The sequence below is a fragment of the Leptodactylus fuscus genome, chromosome 1, assembly GCF_031893055.1.
Source record: "Leptodactylus fuscus isolate aLepFus1 chromosome 1, aLepFus1.hap2, whole genome shotgun sequence".
NCBI classification, from domain to species: Eukaryota; Metazoa; Chordata; class Amphibia; order Anura; family Leptodactylidae; genus Leptodactylus; species Leptodactylus fuscus.
Window position 1 is genome coordinate 354037239 of NC_134265.1, and position 18331 is coordinate 354055569.

An 18331-nucleotide genomic window follows, 5' to 3' on the forward strand; every position below is an offset into this window, starting at 1 on the left:
TCCACTCCTCACACAACCGTCTCCAAGATTTCTTCCATGCATGTCCCATACTCTGGAACTCCTTACCACGACACATAAGACTGACCCCCACAATCTCAGGATTCAAGAAGGCCCTGAAGACTCACCTATTCAGGAAGGCCTACAACCTCCAATAACACTATCACCACACCACCATCTGTACAGTCTCCCCCTCTCCTTCTGTCTCTACCGCCTTCTCCCATAGATTGTAAGCCCTCGCGGGCAGGGCCCTCTACCCCACTGTGCCAGCCGATCACTGTTAGTATTATATCTACCTGTATATTCTGTGTATTGTATGTAACCCCCAAATGTAAAGCACAATGGCATTAATCTAATAATGTACAGCACCATGGAATTAATCTAATAATGTAAAGCACCATGGAATTAATGGTGCTATAGAAATAAATACTAATACTAATACTAATAATAATAATAATAATAATGTTCAGGCTGAAACTCGATCATGTGAATGAAACCTAAAGATTTATTTTTGAATAATAATTTTCCTAGTGTTCAACTCAGGTCTTAAGATCATAATGTAAAGCTTTGGTAAAAAGATACAACCTAGGACCCCAGCACATGAGGTCAATATGGCAAATATCTCCACAGCCACCATGGATTTCCCTCTGGTGCTCAGATAAGCCGGGATCATGGCCATCCAGACACTACAGAACAGCAGCATGCTGAAGGTGATGTACTTGGCCTCATTAAAACTGTCTGGTAATGTCCTCACCATGAAAGCCAGAAGAAAGCTGACAGCGGCCAGGAGCCCCATATAACCCAACATGGAGTAGAACCAGAGATCTGAGCCCTCATTACACTGGATGATGATCTTCCCAGGATAAGAGTGATGGTCAAATTCTACATAAGGAGGAGACACCAACAACCACATAACACAAAGCAGTACTTGTACTGAGGAACAGGTCACCACTACGTAATTAGACACTTTGAGTGAGACCCACTTCACCCAGAAACTTCCAGGTTTGGTGGCTTTGAAGGCGATGCAGACTGTGATAGTCTTCCCGAGAACTGAAGAAACACTGATGGAGAAGAAGATGCCAAATAACATTTGTCTCAGCAAACATGTGATGTCCATAGGACGTCCAAGAAACAAGAAGACACAGAGGAAGCTCAGAAAGATGGAGACCAGGAGGATAAAACTCACAGTCCGGTTATTGGCCTTCACGATGGGAGTGTCCCAGTAATAGACAAAACTTCCTAATATGAATAAAGAGACAGCAGAAAATAATGAAGTCAATGCAGAAAATATCAAAACCAGAATATCCTTCTCATAGGAAAGGAAGTCGTAGGTTTTGGGGACACATTTCACGTTCCTCTCATCTGGCCATTCACCTTCGGGACATTTATGGCAGATTTCACTGTCTATAATAAAAGGAAGCATGAAGGTATCAGAAGGATCAAAGATATGTGTAGGCTTCATGTCTAATTGTTTTATCTGCTCAATAGCTTAGGGTATGTAAAGATCAGCTTGTAAAATAATAATGGACTTTTACCATAACTTGGATCCTACTTGGAAAATATCTCTGCTGGTCAGTTTGGTTTGTAATGAGCAAGAATAAGTAGAAATTTTAGAAAAGCAAAGCATTTGAGACTCGCCTCACCTTCTGCAAGGTGGCCGGCACCAATTGTAACTTGGTAAAAGAGCATAGAGAAGGAGGATCACATGGTCTATGAACCAGTTAGGCTTCTGGTATCATCACCTAATAGTCTCACAGCCAATTCTTCGTGGTGGCTGTAGAGGTCATAGTGATGATATCATATGTGGGGTTGAGCCGATCCTGACTTTTCAGGATCGATTTTAAAATCCGATTTCCGATCATTTTTCATTCGAACCCGATCTCGATCCCAATTCCGATCCCAATGCAAGTCAATGGGATTTTTTTTATTATTCGGAGATCGGATTTTAAAAGCAATCCTATTCACTATACAGTATGGAATCTAACAATTGTTAGAATCCACGCTGTGTAGTGAATCACTAAGTAGCCAGAGGATTTTTTTTTAATCCTCTGGCTACTTAGTCCCCCCTGGTGTCCACTTACCTCCCCGCCCTGTACCCGCCCACACTCTCCTAACCCGCCCACACTCTCCTAACCTGGCAGGGAGGGGGTAGCGAGTAGAAGAAGATGGCAGCTGGACCAGCAGCGAAGCAAAGAGCAGCGGACCAGCCATCTCTGGAGGTAAGTAGCTTTAGTCTCCCATTAGAATGAATGGAGGCAGCCGGCGCGCAGGGGGTTAAGGCTGTGTGCCGGCTGCTTCCATTCATTTCTATGGAACCGCAGCAGAGCCTTCACACTGAGTACACACTATATACTCAGTGTGAAGGCATTGTGGGAAAAGATCACCGATCTTGAATCCGCCGATCGGATTCCGATTTTTTCCGAACACGATCGCTCAACCCTAATCATATGCAATATATAAGATTATTATTATTTTATTTATTTATTTTTTTGTAGATTGTGAGCCCCACATAGAGCTCACAATGTACATTTTTCCCTATCAGTATGTCTTTTTTTTTTTTTTGAATATGGGATGGAAATCCACGCAAACACGGGGAGAACATACAAACTCCTTGCAGATGGTTTTATGCCCTTGGCGGGATTTGAACACCAGGGCTCCAGCGCTGCAAGGCTGCAGTGCTAACCACTGAGCCACCGTGTGGCCCCCCAATATATAAGATTATGTACAGAGAGTGAAGCTATCCTGTCAGATGAAGGAATCCGGGAGGACGTCAATATCTGCAGTCAGTACAGAGGTAGTCAGAAAAGAAAAAACATAAAAATAGCCGCAGTACTACAGAAGTATAGGAGTGGACTGCAGAGCATAAATTAGATCGCAAAACAGATTTATTTAATTTAGTCAATTAGATAGGGGCAGTGAGATCATAGAATTGGGGAGGGGGGGAGCTCTGGTGCAGTCTGACTGCTCAGGTCACCCTTTGAGAGCTAAATTTATAATTTTATTATTTTTCTGCTGCATTATAGTATGTGCGTCCACCGTCTTACATTATGGTTTGATTGGGAAGGTCATCCATTTTTTTTCATATCTTCAGTATGAGTGACGTACCCTCTTGTTAATTTTACTTGACATCGCTACAATTAACCCGTTGATCCCTGGTGTTCGGTCTTAGTGCAGAGACTCAGGGAGTCCTGTACTAGGAAGGCTTACAGTGATCATCTAATAACCCTTGTGAGAGAGTGAAGGGTGTGGTCTGGGAAGACAAGTATATTCCAGCCAGGCAGCTAAAGGGTGTTTGGTAAAAACTCACACCAGGGAGGTCAGCTGACTAATCAGGCCCTAATAACAGTCTGAGTGTGAAGACTCGCAGGGTGGCACCACACTGAACTGTCCAGACCGGACCTCCAAAGCAGGTACTGTGCCACCTGTTGTTATTGCCAAGGTGGGAGACTGGTAGCCAGTCTCCTGTATAGTCAGGGAAAAGATTCCTTACGTTTAAGTTAGTTTCTCAGCTGAGAAGGGTTTTGTTTTGTTTATCCTGTGGGTTTGCAAAAGCAGTGTATGCGTTACATGAGAATAAAGCCTGAACCTGTGTGCAATCCAGTGTTTGTGTCCCTGTTTCCTGCACTGCTACAAGCATCTACCTGAGCGCTTCCCCAAACCCTGATAACCTTGATATCTACAGTATAATGTCTTCTCATGCCCCATTCCAATATCATGTTATCCTGTGCCCCCACATCGGTGAACATGTATTCATCACCACTTACTACTGGGTCTTGATGGAAACACTCACTGTGATAGGAAGGGGTTACTGTTATATGGTATATACTCCTACCTGTTATATTGGAGATCTCCGCCTCAGAACATGGGACACAGTCATAGCAACAGACATGATATCCTCCATTAGGAGCTTTCCTGTATCCCGGAGAACACGGCTCATTACAGCGAGATTTTGGCTCCTTGTACATGTGCAAAATACAAATTATCAAAAGTTCAACGTAACCATGGCAAAATAACTAATTGTGCTGCTATCTGCCGCTAGAGTCATTCAGAATTGGGTGGAATTACAGAATAAGTGCATCTGTACGCAGTGGCGTAACTAGGAATGGCGGGGCCCAGTGGCAAACTATTGAGACGCCCGACCGACGCTGTAGGCCTCGACCAACTGACCCCTACCGCCGCCGCGACCCCCCCCCCCCCCCGCACGCATTTCTGCGCACACTATAATACCCCATATTGGCCCCTGCTCACAGTATTATGTCCCCATAGTGGCTCCAGTACACAGTATTATGTCCCATAGTGGCCCCAGTACACAGTATTATGTCCCCATAGTGGCCCCAGTACACAGTATTATGTCCCCATACTGGCCCCAGTACACAGTATTATGTCCCCATACTGGCCCCAGTACACAGTATTATGTCCCCATACTGGCCCCAGTACACAGTATTATGCCCCATTGATGACACACATGAACAATTATCATACTCTGGGGTATAATCGGAGACCCAGAGGGATACAAACATAAACTACTGGTACTTACCTATCTCCCAACTCTCCTGCATTCTCCGTCGCTGTCGGCCATCTTCCGTAACGTCATGTGACCGGGGCCCTGCGTTGCGGGTCATATGACGTCACGCAAGTAGGCCGAAGCCTACCCGGAGCCTGAAGAGGTAAGTAACACAGTTTTTTATGTTATCTTACCTCTCCTGGGCCTCCGATTGTTATACTCGGGGGTCCGAAAAGACCTCAGAGTATAATAATGCTTGTGGGGCCTGCGCCGTCACTTACCGATCCCGGCCCCTGCCAGGATCGGTAAGTATATAGCGCTCATTACCGGCTGGTGTAACTCCACTGTTTGTATGACTTTCTAATGGGTTTTGTTTTTACGGCGTTTACTCTGCAGCTAAAATGACATATCACCTATACTGTACGTTTCGGTACAATTCCGTGGATACCAAATTTATATGGTTTTATTTACATTTTACCTCCTTAACAAAGATCTAAAACTTTGCAAAAATGTTTTCATTTTAAGTTGCCATCTTCTGACACCCGTAACTCTTTCATACTTCCGGGTACATCAGGGGCATCAGGCATCGTTTTTTGCAGGGCCAGGTTTAATTTTTAGTTATACAATTCTGGGGAATGTCTATTACTTTGATCACTTCTTATTCAATTTTTAATCAGAATTTTTATTTCACCGTATGGGAAAAATATTTGAATAAGTTTGTAGAGTGGGCATTTTCAGACACAGGGACACCTAATATGTATGTGTTTCACAGTATTAAAGTACTTTTATATGTATTCTAGGGAAAGGGGGATGCACTGAATTTTTATATATATATATATATATATATATATATATATATATATATATATATATATATACACTCACCGGCCACTTTATTAGGTACACCTGTCCAACTGCTCGTTAACACTTAATTTCTAATCAGCCAATCACATGGCGGCAACTCAGTGCATTTAGGCATGTAGACATGGTCAAGACAATCTCCTGCAGTTCAAACCGAGCATCAGTATGGGGAAGAAAGGTGATTTGAGTGCCTTTGAACATGGCATGGTTTTTGGTGCCAGAAGGGCTGGTCTGAGTATTTCAGAAACTGCTGATCTACTGGGATTTTCACGCACAACCATCTCTAGGGTTTACAGAGAATGGTCCGAAAAAGAAAAAACATCCAGTGAGCGGCAGTTCTGTGGGCGGAAATGCGTTGTTGATGCCAGAGGTCAGAGGAGAATGGCCAGACTGGTTCGAGCTGATAGAAAGGCAACAGTGACTCAATTAGCCACCCGTTACAACCAAGGTAGCCAGAAGAGCATCTCTGAACGCACAGTACGTCCAACTTTGAGGCTACAGATGGGCTACAGCAGCAGAAGACCACACCGGGTGCCACTCCTTTCAGCTAAGAACAGGAAACTGAGGCTACAATTTGCACAAGCTCATCGAAATTGGACAATTGAGATTGGAAAAACGTTGCCTGGTCTGATGAGTCTCGATTTCTGCTGCGACATTCGGATGGTAGGGTCAGAATTTGGGGTCAACAACATGAAAGCATGGATCCATCCTGCCTTGTATCGGTAACGGTTCAGGCTGGTGGTGGTGGTGTCATGGTGTGGGGAATATTTTCTTGGCACTCTTTGGGCCCCTTGGTACCAATTGAGCATCGTTGCAACGCCAAAGCCTACCTGAGTATTGTTGCTGACCATGTCCATCCCTTTATGACCACAATGTACCCAACATCTGATGGCTACTTTCAGCAGGATAATGCAATGCCATGTCATAAAGCTGGAATCATCTCAGACTGGTTTCTTGAACATGACAATGAGTTCACTGTACTCCAATGGCCTCCACAGTCACCAGATCTCAATCCAATAGAGGAGCATCTTTGGGATGTGGTGGAACGGGAGATTCGCATCATGGATGTGCAGCCGACAAATCTGTGGCAACTGTGTGATGCCATCATGTCAATATGGACCAAAATCTCTGAGGAATGCTTCCAGCACCTTGTTGAATCTATGCCACGAAGAATTGAGGCAGTTCTGAAGGCAAAAGGGGGTCCAACCCGTTACTAGCATGGTGTACCTAATAAAGTGGCCGGTGAGTGTATATATATATATATATGTATATATATATATATATATATATATATATATATATATATATATATATATATATATATTTATTTATTTTTTAATTTCTTGCAATTATTTTTCTTGCAAAATATTGTCTTTCATGTGACAGGCTGCATAAAGCAGCCTGTGATACAAATAAATGGCAGACAAGCCTGTGAGTCTTCAGCTGTCACGCCAACTGCCAGCCCCGGAGCTTAATCCAGGTGCTGATGAAAATGGCACCTCGAGAAAGGGAGTGGGTAATACCCGCGATTAGAGATCAGCGAACACTGTTCGATCGAATACATATTCCATCAAATGTCAGGCCGTTTGAGGTATTCGATTGGAATCGAACACCACGAGGCAAACACAGTAAAAATTCGTATCCTCTCCCATGTTCCCTGGCACTTTTTTTGCACCAATAAGTGTGCAGGGGAGGTGGGAACTATGACAAGGGAGGCATTGAAAAAAAATCGGAAAAAGTAATTGGCTGGCTAAATCAGGTGACCTCCAATTTATACGAATGGTGGATTTAACCTTCGATTAATTTGGTCAGGATCCCTGTCAGCTTGCGATATGCGCGAGCTGACTTTTTCTCATAGGAATGCATTGACCAGCGTTGATTGGCCGAATGCCATACAGAGTACAGCATTCGGCCAATCAACACTGGTTCTGCCGGAGGAGATGGAGTCTAAGATTGGTCCACAGCAGTTTCCATTGTGGACCGATCTCAGATGTAGCAGTGCTGACACAGCTATGCTACACAGAGAAGCAGCAGAGCTCAGCACACACAGATGCAGCAGTGTATAGCATTCAGCAAATCAACGCTGGTTCTGCAGCAGGCTCATCCTTGCTAGTCGGGAGAGCTGGCAGCTTGCGGTTATGCAGGAGCTGACTTTTTCTCATAGGAATGCATTGACCAGCATTGATCGGCCGAATGCTATACAGTGTACAGTATTTGGCCAATCAATGCTGGTTCTGCCGGAGGCTCATCTGTGAGGAGGCGGAGTCTAAGATCGGACCACAGCAGTCTCCATTGTGGTCCGATCTTAGACTCCACCTCAGCATAACCGTAAGCTGCCAGCTCTCCCAACTAGCAAGGACGAGCCTGCTGCAGAACCAGCGTTGATTTGCCGAATGCTATACACTGTATAGCATTCGGCAAATCAACGCTGGTTCTAAATTGAAACTTTACTGCGAATAGCGATAGTATTCGAACAAGTACAAGTATTTCGAATACCGTAGTATTCGTTCGAATTTATACTCCATCGAATACTACTCACTCATCTCTATATATGACCATTATACAACTATACTCTGATACACTATGTCACGTACATTATTCTATTTCTCTACATATTTAGCATAATTCTAAATTTCTTACTTTGCCATTTTTCCAGATGATTTCTTCCTTATTGATATTTGCTATATTGTCCCTCGTGGCTTCCTCAAAGGACGCCAGAGGCTTTACTGCAAATTCACATATACTTCCATTTAAAAGAATCACCCAGTTTGCTAGCAGCCACGGAGAAGGCACCGATCCCTGCTCATTGAAGAAAATGTCTTCTCTATTGTGATCCATGTAATGAACTTTCTTTAAAAAGTAATTTATCTGGAATAAAATAAAAGAAACCTTAAGATTGTCGTCAGCATAGACAAGGACTACTTATCTCCCCATATCCGGGGTTATTCTATTTCTACTGCTGATGGTCTTACTTTAGGATATTCAAGCTTTGGAGGTCCAACACCTGGGGCCATTAAGATTAGCTGTACCTAGACAGCACGGCTCCTAGTGAGCTGAAGTTGTTATGGTGAGGTTTGGTATTGTAAAGTCTATGGGACATTGCTGCAGCTGAGCAGCCTTAATATTGCTAGGTCACAATGAAATGATTTGGAAATCTCATCTAGCCATATTTTCTTCACAATAGAACATATCTGTTCTGTTGTATAACTTTCACTTTCAGCTATGTGATCTATGTTCTATTATATAACTTTCAGCTTCTGATATGTGTGCTATGTTCTATTGTGTAACTTTTAGAGATGAGCGAACACTAAAATGTTCGAGGTTCGAAATTCGATTCGAACAGCCGCTCACTGTTCGAGTGTTCGAATGGGTTTCGAACCCCATTATAGTCTATGGGGAACATAAACTCGTTAAGGGGGAAACCCAAATTCGTGTCTGGAGGGTCACCAAGTCCACTATGACACCCCAGGAAATGATACCAACACCCTGGAATGACACTGGGACAGCAGGGGAAGCATGTCTGGGGGCATAAAAGTCACTTTATTTCATGGAAATCCCTGTCAGTTTGCGATTTTCGCAAGCTAACTTTTCCCCATAGAAATGCATTGGCCAGTGCTGATTGGCCAGAGTACGGAACTCGACCAATCAGCGCTGGCTCTGCTGGAGGAGGCGGAGTCTAAGATCGCTCCACACCAGTCTCCATTCAGGTCCGACCTTAGACTCCGCCTCCTCCGGCAGAGCCAGCGCTGATTGGCCGAAGGCTGGCCAATGCATTCCTATGCGAATGCAGAGACTTAGCAGTGCTGAGTCAGTTTTGCTCAACTACACATCTGATGCACACTCGGCACTGCTACATCAGATGTAGCAATCTGATGTAGCAGAGCCGAGGGTGCACTAGAACCCCTGTGCAAACTCAGTTCACGCTAATAGAATGCATTGGCCAGCGCTGATTGGCCAATGCATTCTATTAGCCCGATGAAGTAGAGCTGAATGTGTGTGCTAAGCACACTCATTCAGCACTGCTTCATCACGCCAATACAATGCATTAGCCAGTGCTGATTGGCCAGAGTACGGAATTCGGCCAATCAGCGCTGGCCAATGCATTCTATTAGCCCGATGAAGTAGAGCTGAATGTGTGTGCTAAGCACACACATTCAGCACTGCTTCATCACGCCAATACAATGCATTAGCCAGTGCTGATTGGCCAGAGTACGGAATTCGGCCAATCAGCGCTGGCTCTGCTGGAGGAGGCGGAGTCTAAGATCGCTCCACACCAGTCTCCATTCAGGTCCGACCTTAGACTCCGCCTCCTCCAGCAGAGCCAGCGCTGATTGGCCAGAGTACGGAATTCGGCCAATCAGCACTGGCTAATGCATTGTATTGGCGTGATGAAGCAGTGCTGAATGTGTGTGCTTAGCACACACATTCAGCTCTACTTCATCAGGCTAATAGAATACATTGGCCAATCAGCGCTGGCCAATGCATTCTATTAGCTTGATGAAGCAGAGTGTGCACAAGGGTTCAAGCGCACCCTCGGCTCTGATGTAGCAGAGCTGAGGGTGCACAAGGGTTCAAGTGCACCCTCGGCTCTCCTACATCAGAGCCGAGGGTGCGCTTGAACCCTTGTGCAGCCTCGGCTCTGCTACATCAGAGCCGAGGGTGCGCTTGAACCCTTGTGCACACTCTGCTTCATCAAGCTAATAGAATGCATTGGCCAGCACTGATTGGCCAGAGTACGGAATTCGGCCAATCAGCGCTGGCCAATGCATCCCTATGGGAAAAAGTTTATCTCACAAAAATCACAATTACACACCCGATAGAGCCCCAAAAAGTTATTTTTAATAACATTCCCCCCTAAATAAAGGTTATCCCTAGCTATCCCTGCCTGTACAGCTATCCCTGTCTCATAGTCACAAAGTTCACATTCTCATATGACCCGGATTTGAAATCCACTATTCGTCTAAAATGGAGGTCACCTGATTTCGGCAGCCAATGACTTTTTCCAATTTTTTTCAATGCCCCCGGTGTCGTAGTTCCTGTCCCACCTCCCCTGCGCTGTTATTGGTGCAAAAAAGGCGCCAGGGAAGGTGGGAGGGGAATCGAATTTTGGCGCACTTTACCACGCGGTGTTCGATTCGATTCGAACATGGCGAACACCCTGATATCCGATCGAACATGTGTTCGATAGAACACTGTTCGCTCATCTCTAGTAACTTTCACTTTCCCTCTGATATGTACTATTATGCAATTTTCCATGAGTCAACCTCAGGCAATGCCTCAGACTGCGCCTCGTGGCATAAACGGGGCATCGGTAGTCTTATTTTAAATCAGCTTCTACTTATTGCATTATTATTATGAGAGATGAGCGAGTACTGTTGGGATCAGCCGATCCGAACAGCATGCTCGTATAGAAATAAATGGACGTAGCCGGCACGTGGGGAGTTAAGCGGCCGGCCGCCGTCAAAGCGGAAGTACCAGGTGCATCCATTCATTTCTATGGAGCGTGCTGTTCGGATCGGCTGATCCGAACAGTACTCACTCATCTCTAATTATTATCACACTACTGTCCAGGCTGGCCTCCACTGCTGCCTCTAGGTGGTGCTGCACTTAAGACACTGAAGAACACAGGATGCTATGTCTAGCGTCTTCTTGTACGTCTAGAGCCCTAGCACATGGTTGTGTGCAGCGTACCCTGGAGGTGGCAAGGAAGGGGCCATCCTAAATAGAAGCATGGATGTGCGAGTACATTTTTATCCACTACCTATTGCAATAATACAATAGGTAGTGATTAGAGATGAGCTAACAGTAAAATATTCAATATTCGATATTCGTTTCAAATATTCCCTCAATATTCGACTATTCGAACGAAAATCAAACCCCATTATAGTCTATGGGAGAAAATGCTTCACTTCAGGGGATCCCACCATTCGACTCAGGAGAGTCACCAAGTCCACTATCACACCCCAGGAAATAATGTCAACACCCTGGAATGCAACTGGGACAGCAGGGGAAGCATGTCTGGGGGCATCTAACACACACAAGTCACTGTATTACGCCGGGATCCCTGTCAGCTTGCGATATGCGGGAGCTGACTTTTTCCTATAGGAGTGCATTGACCAGCGTTGATGGGCGAATGCCATACAGATTACAACATTCAGCCAATCAACACTGGTTCTGCCGGAGGCTCGTCTGTGGGGAGGAGACCAGATCAGACCAGAATGGAGACTGCTGTGGACCGATCTTAGACTCCGCCTCCTCCGGCAGAACCAGCATTGATTGGCCGAATGCTGTACTTTGTATGGCATTTGGCCAATCAACGCTGGTCAATGCATTCCTATGCCAAGATGTAGCAGTGCTGGCCGTGCGCTCAGCTCGGTTACACCAGAGATGCAGCCGAGCTGAGCGCATGCCCAGCACTGCTACAGCGGAGTTACTGGAGAGACAACAAGAGGCCATCTGCAAGAAAAAGTGGTGCATTCCTGAAAATGATGTGTAACAGAAACAAGTATCATGAATGAAATGAGAAGATAGTCAGCATGGTGATCTTTTGGGTCATGGGGACCAATACAGTAGGCTCCTTATAGGGGAACGAACATCCAACTGGATTTACAGTATTGTGGTTGGACTTTGCTTTAGAAATTTGGACTAGGACCATCACGGCTTACAGTAAGTTCTCACACACCAGTGGGTGGAGGGCAGCATGGCTTCTATAGATCTAGGTGTGTGACCCTTCCTAAGGAGGTTTACAGTTTAGTAAGGTCACCATTGATATATAATACAATAGCATAGTTGCTTTCACCGCTTAGCACAACAACTAGGCCTATACCTCATAGACTATGTGTATGATCAGAACAGGACTATGCTGTACCAGGGGATAATTTTACAGAAGCCAAGAACTCGGATGATGATTTTGTCAAAGAGGACATGCCTGGAGGTAACTGGGCTCATCCTGTATCTCCTTAGCATCTCAGTTGTGTAGAAAACACTCCACATTAGGGAATCTAGCAGATTTGGCGGTAAGGGACATTTTATTTTTATTATAGGGCGGCAGAAGTCTGAATGGATAAAAAGATACACTATGAATAGAGTTAAGAATAGAGATGAGCGAGTAGTTAAATACTTGATATTCGATATTCGTTTCGAGTAGCCCCTCAATATTCGACTACTCGAATCGAATATCGAATCCTATTATACTCTATGGGGGCAAAAATGCTCGTTTCAGGGGTAGGCAACATTTGATCAAATTGAACTTACCAAGTCCATGAGTGAGGGTCGGGCTGGATTCTCCGAGAAGTCTTCTCCGCGCTGCGTCCCCGCAGCATCTTCCGGCTCTGAATTCACTCTGCCAGGCAACGGGCCTGGGCAGAGCCGACTGCGCATGCCCGCACTACAAGAAAATGGCCGCTTACAGTCAAAACAGCCATTTTCTTGAAGCGCTGGCATACACAGTCGGCTCTGCCCAGGTCCGATGCCTGGCAGAGTGAATTCAGAGCTGGAAGACGCCGCGGGGATGCTGCACGGAGAAGACTGCGCGGAGAAGACTTCTAAAGGTAGGAGAAGAACCAGTGTTGATTGGCCGACTGTATAGCATTCGGCCAATCAACGCTGATTCTGCATCAAATTTTTCCATTCGAATAGCGAGTAGTATTTGATCGAGTACGAATATTTCGAATACCGTAGTATTCAATCGAATACCTACTCGATTGAATACTATTCGCTCATCTCTAGTTAAGAACAATTCTGAAAAAAAGTTTAGGTTTTGTTATAATTCTGATATTTTCTCTCCCAAATACTGATGGTTCTAATATAAAATGGACGTTGTTGTATCCTGTGGCCCCTCCCCCCACACCTCTACGCAATCTATACATATCCATTGATCACTTACTTTTTGTACTAAATTGTATGATCTCGCCCGATCCCTTCTTAGGTTCATTGTATGTATGACGTGGGCCAGTACATGTACTATGGTGTATGTATAATAGGCCTTTGTTTGGGTCATGCTGTTAAACGATGCAATGTCAGGCATCTCAGTGCAGTTATTTGCCAAAAAGTTATAGACCGATTGAAAAAAATTGTTTTTTCTTTTATCTTTGGAAAGACATTTGAAGAGCAGGAGCCAGATGTCATTGAGCAGCGGGTCCATTGGACGTTTGGAGAGGTGGACGTAATTATTAATTGTATGAAGTTTTGAGATGTTTCTGTAGGGTAACATAAGAAGTAAGCTGTTATTGAATATTGGAAAGAAGATTATACTGATTCTCAGCCAGGACCCATGAAGGATCAAAGTAAAGTTTTCTTGAATAAACTCAAAGTCATGAAGAAAGGAAAGGTACGAGAGTGAGTATAAGCCGCACACGACTACGACCCGTGCCGTGCGCTTGCCAATCCCAGCCATCTTCTTTTTGTTAATCTGTTTATTGCTGCTCAACATAATGACAAACTCAACGCAGATCTTATGCTGGACCATCATTTTCCTCAGTTCTGTATATTCCATCTCTGCGCTTCCATCATTCTGTGTAATAATGCCAATGAAATCCCAACCAAAATATTTCAGACACTGGATAATGGCGGCGTATCTGACCCGGTCATCAGGAACAATCCGGTAAAATGTTGGATACAATTTTCTATCATTAAAACGATGATCGGTCACCCCATGATTGATCTACAGACATAAAACGTGATTGATGGGTCACATGTTAGTGGCACTCGCTGCAACATCAACAGTCCAACAACTTTATTCACAGCACCACAGGGTATAGAGAAACTGGTCCTTGATATTTTATGTGTTAAGTTTGCCTATAGAGTGTACGTCAGGAGCAGAATCCTATTAATATTATATGTTTGGATGTTTGTTCCTCAATCACACCGAAATGGCTGCATGAATTTCATAGAAATTTGACACACAACTACATATTGGTCAGGAAGGAAAAATGGGCTACTTTAAAAGTGTCTCACTCACCCCAAAACGCCACCGCGACCCTCAAAAGTTGTCTTCTGCTCTGCTGTCGGCCCGGGCATGACATCAGCACAGGTAGTTATACACCACTCCTATTGGTGCATGGCAGTGTGTGGGCGGGATAGGGAGCCAGCACAGCAGCCCATAGGTTGGCACCAAATTGTGGGCATGGCCAGCTGTGCGGCAGGAACACACGACACGGGAAGGACCGCACATGCTTGCTGGTGGGGGTTAGGGAGGGCGAGGAGGGCGGAGGGTTGGCACCGGAGGGCAGAAGGTACGTAGGCGGGAGGGGGGGCCAGATTGCACATGTGGAAAGAGGGGGAGGGTAACCGGGGTCATGGGTAGGTGGTGGTGGGGTGAAGGGGTAGATGTAGGAGGTGACTGTGATCTCTAAAGAGGGGTAAGGGGGCCGGGGGCACGGGTGGGGGGAAAGAGGTGCAGCAGCGGGGCTGTGGAGTCCTGGCCAATGATGCTGAGGGAGAGCCCAGTGCCGGCTGCAAGGAAAGGGCCGTGGGGGCCATGGGCCGCTCTGCAGGTGGTTTGTGCAATTGTGAGGGGACAGCGGACGAAGTCGCGGGTTATAGTTAGTGACTAATAATGGTTAAAGGGGTTGTCCAGTTTTCCCCCGAAAATGACCAAAAGCTGGGAGCATTTTAGTTCACCTCCACATCCTAATAACCATAACCCATTTTAAGTTGTACATTTGCCTAAAAAAATGTCTAAAACAATTGATAAATGAGTAAATGTGCCCCAAGACATGTTAGACTCATTTCTTTAACTAGGAAAACAAATGGTAACATCAGTAACCCCCAAGTGGTTTAAACTAACAGAATTTGTTCAAATGGCAAAGGACAATACAGTTTAGGACGTGCCAGCTCATCCATCAGTGTAAGTTCTCGAATTCCTGATAATTAGTAGTGGACATGCCTCCTGGCAGCTGTTCCTGTCCTGATCTGGATCTGTGGTCCGGCCTGTACCTCTTCACATTGTGTAAAGGAATTAACCCCTTCCCCACTTCAGGTAGAGCATTCCAGAGAAGTGGTGCAGCTCAGGAGAAGTCTTGTATACGAGCGTGGGAGGTTCTGATAATAGATGATGTAAGTGTTAGGTCATTGAGTGAACGGAGTACACGGGTTGGGTGGTAGACAGAGATGAGGGAGGAAATGTAGGGAGGTGCGGCATTATGGAGAGCCTTGTGGATGAGGGTGATAAATTTATATTGGATATTTATATTGGATATTATATCTATAAGGAATAGGCAGCCAATGTAGTGACTGGCACAGACCCAAGGCATCGCTGTAATGACCGGCACAGACCAGAGGCATCGCTGTAGCGTCTAGACTGATAGATGAGCCTGGCCGCTGCATTCAGAATAGATTGTAGAGGGGAGAGTTTAGTGAGGGGAAGACCGATTAGTAAGGAGTTACCGTATTCAAGGCGAGAATGAATCAGAGAGACAATAAGTGTCTTTAGTGTATCTCTGGTAAGGAAAGGGCGTATTCTGGAGATGTTTTTGAGGTAGAGTTGACACTAGCATACAAGTGATTGGATATGGGGGGTGAAGGGTAGGTCTGAGTCAAACATAACCATGAGACAGCGGGTTTCAGATAGAGCGAAGACATAATATTAGAGACAGCAGAGAGACAGTCACTGGTGTTCTGTATGAGTGCAGAGGTGATGTCACGAGAAGATGTGTATAATTGGGTGTCATCAGCATAAAGATGGTACCGGAAGCCAAATTTGGCGATGGTTTGTCCAATGGGGACTGTGTAGAGAGAGAAGAGCAGGGGGCCTAAGACCGAGCCCTGAGGAACCCCAACAGCAAGGAGAAGAGGGGAAGAGACAGAGCCCGCAAATGATACACTGAAAGTGCGGTCTGAGAGATAAGAGGAGAACCAGGAGATCGGAGCTCTGTAGGTCTTTTTTATGCAGGAAGATTGGCTCGCTGTAGCTTGTTTAATCAGCTCCATGTTGGAATGAGATACCAATTGAAGGATAGCTGGAACAGATTGTTACGGATCCTGTGAGTGGGTACAAAAGTTATTCTGCTTGTACTTAGACATAGTCCTGTCTGTGTAGAGATGGTTTAGTGCTCATGTACCGGATACCGGTGCTACATAACATTGCCTACAAGAGCTTCAGATAGCGAGGACCTCAAATAAGATAGACCCCGTCCTGTGTTTTAACTGCATATTACATATCAGGGAGGCCATTGTAGCTCACCTGAGACGAATCACAAAAGTTTTAGTTTAATTAAAAAAAAATTTTTGTTTTGAATATAAAATCAATTTATTCATCTCTAATCATTAATAATGGCTTGCCAACCCTGGATCGAGCTCCAGGGACAAAAAGTCTAGTCAAGATGGCTGTGACACTCTTTAGAAACAACCAATGCAGTGTTACATTTGTGTTATTGGATCACGATCTCTAATTATGTATATTGCTGGCAGATTTCCACTTGTGTAAAACTTTATACCAATAATGTCCGAAAATGAACAATTTAACCCAAAACTCTGTATGAAGATTTGCAAAGTATTATGGCTTTGATGTGCTACATGTATACATATAATATATACTGTACGTTTTTGTATAAATCATCTAAGGCTGCATTCACACAGAGTAACACCAGGCGTCATTTGTGTGTAATTTGTGTGTCTTTTACGGCCGTCATAAAACGTTTACATAGAGTTCTATAGGAAAAGACGCCCGTAATTTACTGCCGTCATTTACGGCCGTCATTACAATGACGGCCGTAAATGACGGGCGTCTTTTCCTATAGAACTCTATGTAAACGTTTTATGACGGCCGTAAAAGACACACAAAGGGTGCATTCAGACTACGTAACGCCGGGCGTGTATGAGAGCCGTACACGCCGGCATTACGGCAGACTGCCGAACACTTCCCATTCACTTCAATGGGAGTGCTCGTAACAGCGGCGTTTACGAGCGCTCCCATTGAAGTGAATGGGAAGTGTTCGGCAGTCTGCCGTAATGCCGGCGTGTACGGCTCTCATACACGCCCGGCGTTACGTAGTCTGAATGCACCCAAATTACACACAAATGACGCCTGGCGTTACTCTGTGTGAATGCAGCCTTAGAGGAGCATTTCTATGGAGAACTCCTTACCTGTGTGTATTTATAGAGATTGAGTAGCTGAGCCAAGGCCTGACTTGTAAGAAATTCTGAGTCCCCTATAAAGGCCACCACTTCACCACGTCCCGTACAGAAATAATTAGGAGCTGTCTTCTTTTGACCTGACAATATTCGGAGGGTGTAGTGTAAGGTTTTCTTAGGATCACCACATGTATCAAATATGTGATAGCCCAGGGTAACATTGGGCAGGAGGTCGGGGTCCTGATTAATCTCATCAACAGCAAAGATGAATGCCAGGATGGCTCTGTACTCATCAAAGCTAATTCTGGAAAATAAAGACAATGTCAATGTGAGGCTGTAAAGCTCCATACAAGGTTGTGCTTTGTCAGTCATGGTGGTTGGATGTGCCACTTTGTGTTTGGAGATTCCACTGGGGTGTGGCGATTAAGTTTTTTTTAACCACAAAGTAAACCATACATCCAGAAAACACTGGACTTATAGTTTCATATAGAAATAATAAATCTCTTTTTTATATATAATTATTAAAAAAAAATTATTGCAAAACACCCAAATAGGATAGAAAGAGATCCCGACTAGAGATGAGTGAGCAGTACTCGATCGAGTAGGTATTCGATCGAATACAACGGTATTCGAAATACTCGTACGCGATCGAGTACCACTCGCTGTTCGAATGGAAAAGTTCGATGCAGAACTAGCTTTGATTGGCCAAATGCTATACAGTCGGCCAATCAACGCTGGTTCTTCTCCTACCTTTAGAAGTCTTCTCGGGGCGGAGCCTGACCGCAGAACAAGACGGCCACCTGAAAGAAGAGCTCCCGTCACCTCACCTGGCAGCCGAACGAATATCTCGCTTTCAGGAGTCAAAATGGTGAAACCTTTGAAGGACAGAATTGGGGA

The 18331-nt window shown here is 44.9% G+C and overlaps 1 protein-coding gene across 1 annotated transcript; it reads right to left on the reverse strand.

Annotated features, from left to right (window-relative positions):
• Positions 1–502: 502 nt before the first annotated feature.
• Positions 503–17806, reverse strand: LOC142184057 (vomeronasal type-2 receptor 26-like). Its single transcript, XM_075258808.1, has 5 exons — positions 17447–17806; positions 13248–14024; positions 8003–8230; positions 3830–3953; positions 503–1401 (listed from the first exon to the last, which is right to left on the reverse strand). The coding sequence occupies exons 1-5, from the start codon at positions 17804–17806 to the stop codon at positions 503–505; spliced, it is 2388 nt and encodes a 795-aa protein (XP_075114909.1).
• Between the last annotated feature and the right edge of the window lie 525 nt (positions 17807–18331).